The sequence below is a fragment of the Eptatretus burgeri genome, chromosome 6, assembly GCF_056783735.1.
Source record: "Eptatretus burgeri isolate ZD-2024b chromosome 6, Ebu_testis_v1, whole genome shotgun sequence".
In the NCBI taxonomy this organism is placed as follows: Eukaryota; Metazoa; Chordata; class Myxini; order Myxiniformes; family Myxinidae; genus Eptatretus; species Eptatretus burgeri.
Window position 1 is genome coordinate 74,250,388 of NC_140966.1, and position 7,500 is coordinate 74,257,887.

General features: G+C 42.1%; 1 protein-coding gene across 1 annotated transcript in view; it reads left to right on the forward strand.

Annotated features, from left to right (window-relative positions):
- Positions 1-7,500, forward strand: part of LOC147025070 (uncharacterized) — a 19,725-nt gene that overhangs the window by 1,271 nt on the left and 10,954 nt on the right. Inside the window, exon 2 of the mRNA XM_085885646.1 lies at positions 6,128-6,256. Coding sequence (XP_085741772.1) covers positions 6,128-6,256 — 129 coding nt within the window. The remainder of the gene's footprint in view (positions 1-6,127; positions 6,257-7,500) is intronic.

Genomic DNA, 7,500 nt, shown 5'->3' on the forward strand with positions numbered 1-7,500 from the left:
GTAGACGGTGACTTGCAACCGGGCCCCAAGAGCGGTGAACAGAAGCGTTTATTAAAAAATAACAATAAATACAAGACACAGGGAGGTGACATTCGCTGCACATGATATGCAACGTACACAGAGTATAACGAGTGTTTATTTATAGAACAAGGAAACAAGGAAATGTAACACAGGTGGAGGCCATTCAGCCCATCATGCCTGCGCGATCACCATACTAATTTATCGACACAAGATCCAAGGAAGAAAATGCAAAAAAAGTTTTTAATTAATGAAATAAAAATTTTGGGTTTGTTTGCTTTTGTGGGGTTTTTTTTGTAGTTTTTGTTTTTTTGTTTTTTCTTTTCTTCCCCAAAGGGGAGAGGGCATGGGCTTGGTTAAAAACACGCAACCCCCCTTGACAAGACCCCCACCAACAGCACTCCGTACACATGCGCACAGTCTTTATGATACCCTTGAACCAGTGGTGACGTCACTTAGTAACCATCAGGTAAAGAAGTGTTTTTTTTTTAAACCGGTAAAATAACACTGCGATTGTTTCACCGGCTAACTTCACTGGACTACATACTTCGGATGTCTCATCAATAAAGAAGACATAAGCACACCTGACGCTAGGCCGAGGCTTCAGACTTTGGCACGTTCACGAGACTGTACCGTAAAAAGGAAACCTCCCAGAAGATAAAATATGATCACATTTGTACATATAGTGTTTTAAAATAACGCTTCTTGCTACGAAACATCATAATCTTCCAGTCGCCTTGAATATTTTGAATAAAATAATTCCAACCCTTCATTTTTGACTTCCTTTTATGCTAGTTGTCTGATAATTAAAATTTGGGGCAACAAGTACTTTGTCTGGTTTGCTACATGGTTACTCAATTCCATATTGAAGATGGTTGAATATGGGACTTTCGAAATGATGTGTGAATGTTAACGAGGCCTTTGCACATGCGCTGTATGTGTGTTTCCAGTGAGTCGTTGGGCACTTTGAACCCGCCGTTACGAGCATGAAATCTGTTATTCAAATTGTCTTTTAAACATAACTTTTAGTATTTAAACGAAAGAGTGGCAATTTCAAACTGGTTAACCACAATTGATTTTCCTGAATGCAAATCGGACTCGTGAGAATATAGGAATATGAGAAATATCTGAGGATGAGACTGAGAGATGTTGATTACCTCTGCCACCGAAGGTGAAGAAGGTTATGTTTTCACCCCTTTCTGTCTGTTTGTTTGTTTGTTTGTTTGTTTGTGCACAGGATATCTCAAAAAGTTGAGGACGGATCCGGATGAAATTTTGTGGACAGGTTCGGTGTGTGACGAGGATGAAATGATTTGATTTTGCTGAAGATCCAGGTTTTTCGGATCTATCTATCTATTTTCGGATTAATAGTCGGATCTATCCGACTACTAGAATTTTTAAAGTGATCTTTCACCATTGAGAGATTGGGCTAAAAATGATATGTAGCACGGTATCTCAAAAAGTTGTGGACGGATTCGGACGAAACTTGGTGGACATATTGGGTGTGTGTCCAGGACGAATCGATTCGATTTTGGTGAAGATCCAAATCCGGATCTGGATACGAGAATTATTTAATTATGTAAGTAATTCTTCACGATTGAGTGATTGGGCCAAAAACTATTTAGTACTGATGTTTTTTATGATGATCATACTGATTTATGATGATCATACTGATTTATGATGCCCTGAACGCCGACGTTCTCCGTGGTTTCTGCACATGCGCGCCGAGCATTCTGCAACGGAATACATCATTTCGAAAGTCACGTATTGATTACCAGACAATTTGGTGTTTATTGTTGTATTTTTGATCAGAGATGGGCAGATTTTTTTTATCTTGCAAAGTGTGCAGATAGTTGAATATGTTGATGGCATCGGCTTGCACATGATCGTTACAAGGATCATCTGTCACAACCAATATTTACATAAACCAGAAAGGTAGAATTTTGACTCCACACCCCCCCCCCCCACTCCGTACCCGCACGTGATGCATACATCCCTCTCCTTACATCAACTACTCCTTCCTATTCCCAGCCTTCATTCCCTTTTCTCCCTCCTTTTCCACATTTCTCTTATCCTCCTCGTTTCTCTCTCCTACTCAACCCTCCCTCTTCCCCCAAGGTCTCCTATTCCTTTAATCAACTTCATTTTCCTTCATTTATCTCCCCTCACACCCCACCAAGCTCTTCGTGCTTGCGTAATATATACATGGCCCCTTATTTGTTGATTGTATTTTCTCCCTGAACATGGTTTGAGATGCTGTCCTGTTCATCGATGTGTTCCTCTTACTCTGGAACTGCTTGCCAGTGTACTGGTTTCCCTCATTCTAGAACCGTCCACAGTTCAAGAGGAACATTAAGAAATTGTTTCTGTTCTTTCAAACTTCCATTGTGCAGTTATCACATTCTAAGATATCAACAAGGAAGAAACTTCTCGTAGATTCGCTTGCCATCGAGCTGCCACACACACACACACACACATCTCACACACATGGACATACAGACGAATACACGAGACACAACGCAGCCGCTGAGCTTCGGGGAAGTGCCGTCATTTCCTGGGATACTCGACGTCACAACAATGGCGCCACCTTTCTCACCGCACTCGGTGGGGGCATTTCCAATTTGGTATTTCCTCCTCCCTATGGATGCCAACCGATAGGGATTGTCGGTGCTCTTAACCCTTAAAATGCTGAACGTCAAGCAAGGAAGCAGCACGTACCATTTTTAAAGTCTTTGGTGTGACTCAGCCGATATTTGAACCACCGATCTCCCAGACTCTGAGCAGACGCTGCAACCATTACACTACTGTGCAACTATATTGAGGATTGGAGGGGAAGGACTTGGTGGGTGTAGGGTGGGAGGGATGGAAGGGGAAGGGAGGAGCTGAGGGGATGGGATAAAATGGTCGGGGGAAGAGGAGGATGGGAGAGAAACGTGAAGGTACATGCAGTTTGTGATGGATTGAAAAGATAGTGAAATTTAAATTCAAGAAGATAGAGTAAAGGGGAACAAATAGAAGTTCCATACAAGGTGTGAGCGGATCGAACGTTCCACTATTTTGTGTACGTAATACGACGATGGACCCAAATCCAAACGTGTCAGGGTTTATTGTAAGAGATTTTGTAAGTTTATTTTTACATTATTATTGTCACAATGTTTTTTTTTTGCCAAATCACCAAAGTTTACTTCATTTCATGTACTGTAACTGTAATGCTTGTTGTGTCGGTTATAGTTGATCAATCGTAAATTAAAGATTTTTCGTGGAAGAGGACTTTCACACAAATAGCCTTTAGGTGTTTATATATCTCTGCAGTTAGTTAACCATGTATTTGGCTTATTCAACAGCCCACAACACAAACTTTGGTTCTCCTACCTATTTCATAGGAAAGATTAAAATAAAACAGTGTGTGTGTGTGTGTGTGTGTGTGTGTGTGTGTGTGTGTGTGTGTGTGTGTGTGTGTGTGTGTGTGTGTGTGTGTGTGTGTGTGTGTGTGTGTGTAAGGGGGGGGCTGGGGGGATTCAGTATGAGCGGGGAGGAAGATGTCGTGTGTGACAGCATATATTTCCAGGTAAAAACATTCCTATGATGTGATATATTGCTTCTTAAGCCTGGTGTTGGCGTAGCGGTTAGGGTGGCTGGCTTGGGATCTTAGGGTGTTGAGTTTGAGCCCCTGGCACCGTTTAATTAAAATCAGGTGGCAGGTGGGGTTGTAACTCAGCCTGTCATCATCCTGAGGTCAGCGAAATGAGTACCAGTGTACTGGTAATAGAGGGCACTGCATCAGCGGCACAGCCGAATCCTCTGCCAATGAAGCTACCCACAGTCTTGTGTTGCATACGAAGGAGGAATATTGCTTCTTATTTCCATTTCTTTTTTTTGGGGGGGTCGAATTTCTGCCTACTTGCTTTTTGTTGGCAGCAACTTCACCAACGTTCAAATAAGTGTGCTTTTTGTGAATGATTTCCAGTGAAAACCTCATCTTTGCAGACCTGTCGAACATTGTGAAGGTTGGGATGTCGATGATGTAAAAGGTGGGTTTCTGCAAAGAAAATCCTCCATTTTTTTACAATACGCACAAAATTCAATGTCCAGAGCTTGAAGCAAGCTGTGCTTCCAAGTCTCGGGTCTCTCCGCACATTTCGTCCATCCCTCCACACATTTATTTTGGACAGCCATTAACCATCCCGAAGCAAACTCTCGTTTTCAGGATGAGGGAAAGCAGTACACTTTCAGGTTACTGTGTTTCCTTCTGTCATGTCTCTACTCTTTTCCTACTTATTTATTTATTTCCTTATGCTTGTTCTGTCTTAACTGTGGCCCCACTTCCGTTACCTTGCCATTTTACCCGCCGTCACATCTCACATCACTCTTCCATAGTCGAGCCGGTCATTTTCCATGATCACAGAAAATGGACGGAATTCATGGAATCCGTGACTTAAAATGGAAAACGGAATCTGAAACAAAGAAAACAGAATCGATGACAGTCGAATAAACAGAGCTTGTGTGGCTGTAGCTATGTCAGCAATATTCACTCGTCGATTTGTCACGGCACAGACCAATCTGATCTGCCCGGGTTTTCCCTTCACTCGTCGATTTGTCACGGCACAGACCAATCGGATCTGCCCGGGTTTTCCCTTCACTCGTCGATTGGTTGCGGCATTGAGGTCATCGCATTATTGATGCTGATGGTGCGGTATCTTTATCATGCACTTTCCTCACCTCTCACAGCGGTGATTACAATATTGGTGATTATGGCATGGCGTATTTATCACACACTTTCCTCTCCTCATGTTTCCTCACCTTCCTCATGGTTCCCACTGGTGACTGCACGCTGACTATGTCGTAAATTGCAAGAAAAAAGTCAAGATTCGGTCGAATTACAAATAAAATATTCACTAAATTGTCTGATTTTCTTTTGTGTGCTGTCGTCTCACAAGTATGGATTGGGGGGGGGGAGGATGACCGAAAGTAGTGGTTTATTGAAGCCTTGGAAGGAAGAATGGGATTGAACAGACAGCCTGGATTTTGTGAGTTTCACCAGAAGAGGATCACTGGCAAACGGTGTGCACCCTGCAGAAAACTGGGAGGGACAGAGCCAAGAGAGGGCAGCGGGTGCGAGACCAAAAAGTAAGGGGTAGAATACAAATAGTCCACCAACCTGTTTGCAATGCGAAAGTAACAGGTGTATACACATCCTTCATTGCAGGAGATCCCATTTATTTTGAGAGCCCCGCTTTCCGCGGCATCAAATAGGTGAAGGTGTGAGGCTGGGGCACCACCCCAGAGGGGAGAGCAGTAGTCCATCAAGCTGCAAATGAAGGCCTTGTGGGTTTTCAAAAGTTAAGATTGGCCACGAAAAGATATTGCACGATGGAGGACGCCTATTTAGCAATGCAAGATGATACGGCAAAGGGTGGAATCATCATCAAAGAGATGGGCAGGATTTTCCAGAGAATCACAGATCATTGATGAAGCTAAGGAACAAGATTGGGCCCAAGACACTTCCTTCGGGTACTCCAACCTTGACAGAGAGGGAGATGAGAGGATCCCCTTAAGAGCTGCACGCTGACTATGAGAGTGGAGGAAGTCTGTAATCCATGAGAGGAGGTGGCTTTGGATGCCATAAACAGAAAGTTTGGAGATAAAAGTTTGGTTACAGACTATATCAAATGCTTAAGACATGTCCAGAGAGATGGCTCTGATGTCAAGTCTGAGATTGAAGCCTTCCATCCATTGTTGGGAGACTTTGAAGTTGTGGGTTACGATGTGTAAATAAAGGTGGAAAAAGTCTGATTTAATGTAATTTAATTCCAGGCTATAAGGCAACAAAAGGTGAAAATTTTGAAAGGTGTGAAACAAAAGGTGTGGACTTTCTACAGGCACTGCAGTTGAAAGCCCTGACTGCAGATGACTCTGTGGTCGTGATAGTAAATGCCTCTTGGCATGTTCTCCAAACCTCCTATTATTGCGTTTATTGATGTTGATTATTTTAGCTTGCACATAGGTTTGAGAAATGTTTATTTTGCTTTCCTTGTCCTGGAAATCCGAGTTGTTGGTTTTTCTTCTATTTACCAGAAGTTGTTTGTTTCCCATAAATTTCCGAGTGCAGGTTCAGGGGAGCCAAAATTTGAAGATTACGATTCTCCCATTGACCAGTACTCGCCGAATGGTAACGAAGAGGACGAAGAACCGATCAACTTGAAAATAGAACGGAGCAGTGTTATATACTCCCGTGCTGGTAAGGAACAACACCGGGTATTGAAACCTGTTTGCTTTATAGTATCGTTCGTAAAAAAAAAACACATCTTAGAGAGATTCAGTGTGCCTTTTTATTACTATGTGCCAGAGTGCTTCAAGGTAATTGATTTTGGTTTGCTGGTTCTGTTGAGTGCATTTCCCATCCTGTCCGACTTGTGAACGTGTTCAAATGCATTTATCGTTTCCCTTTCAGTTTAGATTAATTATAAAACATGCTTCCAGTCACTGAAAATGTCACGTGAGAAATGTCACTGGTGATCATGTAAAACGCCCATTTATAAATATGGATTTGTCGACAGGGTTGCTCATGCATACCCGCTGCACCGAAGCAATATGCTTCATGAATGACCAAATCACTTAGAACCATGTTTTAGCGGAAATGCAGTATCTTCCCCCGGATGGAATCTGTATCCCGCCGGTCTCTTAAAACGAGTTTGTTAAACCAACTTGTATCTCCCCCAGGGATTTCCCAACCAGGCCAGAACGTTCGCACGCATTAGAAGGTGGGAATTGAACACCATGGTTCATTTAAAATGCACAGGAGAACTCCAACGATGAATACCGGGACAGCAGATAGACTGAAACAGACGAATAAAAATAAATAAATACACTTAACTACAGAAATAGACTACAATGGCACCGGGTAGAGCACATAATGTCATGTACAAAAATATTGGCACCCTTATACTTTTTTTTCGAATAGCTCAATTTTCTCGAAAAATAAGTTGAAATTGACAAAAGTATTTGGTCTCCACAATTCTTTATTTCACTGTTAATATTACAGAACCTTTGTTTTTGATTCAGAATTTAATATATCCTTTGAAATCAGAAAATAAAATGAAATGGCATTGACAAAATTATTGACACCCTTGACTTAATATTTGGTAGCACAGCCTTTGGACAAAATAACTACAGTCGTGTGCTTCCTATAGCCATGAATGAGCTTTCAATACCTCTCTCCTGGCAGTTTGGCCCACACTTCTTGTGCAAATTTCTCCAGTTCTTCTGGAAGAAATGTTGCATTATTTGAAAAATGTGCAAGGGTGCCAATATTTTTGGCCATGACAGTACCTCCACCAAGCTGTACAGTTTACATTTCTAATCTGGATCCGGACCTCCAAAATCTAATCGGCTTGTTCTTGTTACCTACCCAACTCATCCACTAAGTTTCGTCTGAATCCGTCCACAACTTTTTGAAATATCATGCGAAATATCATTTTTGGC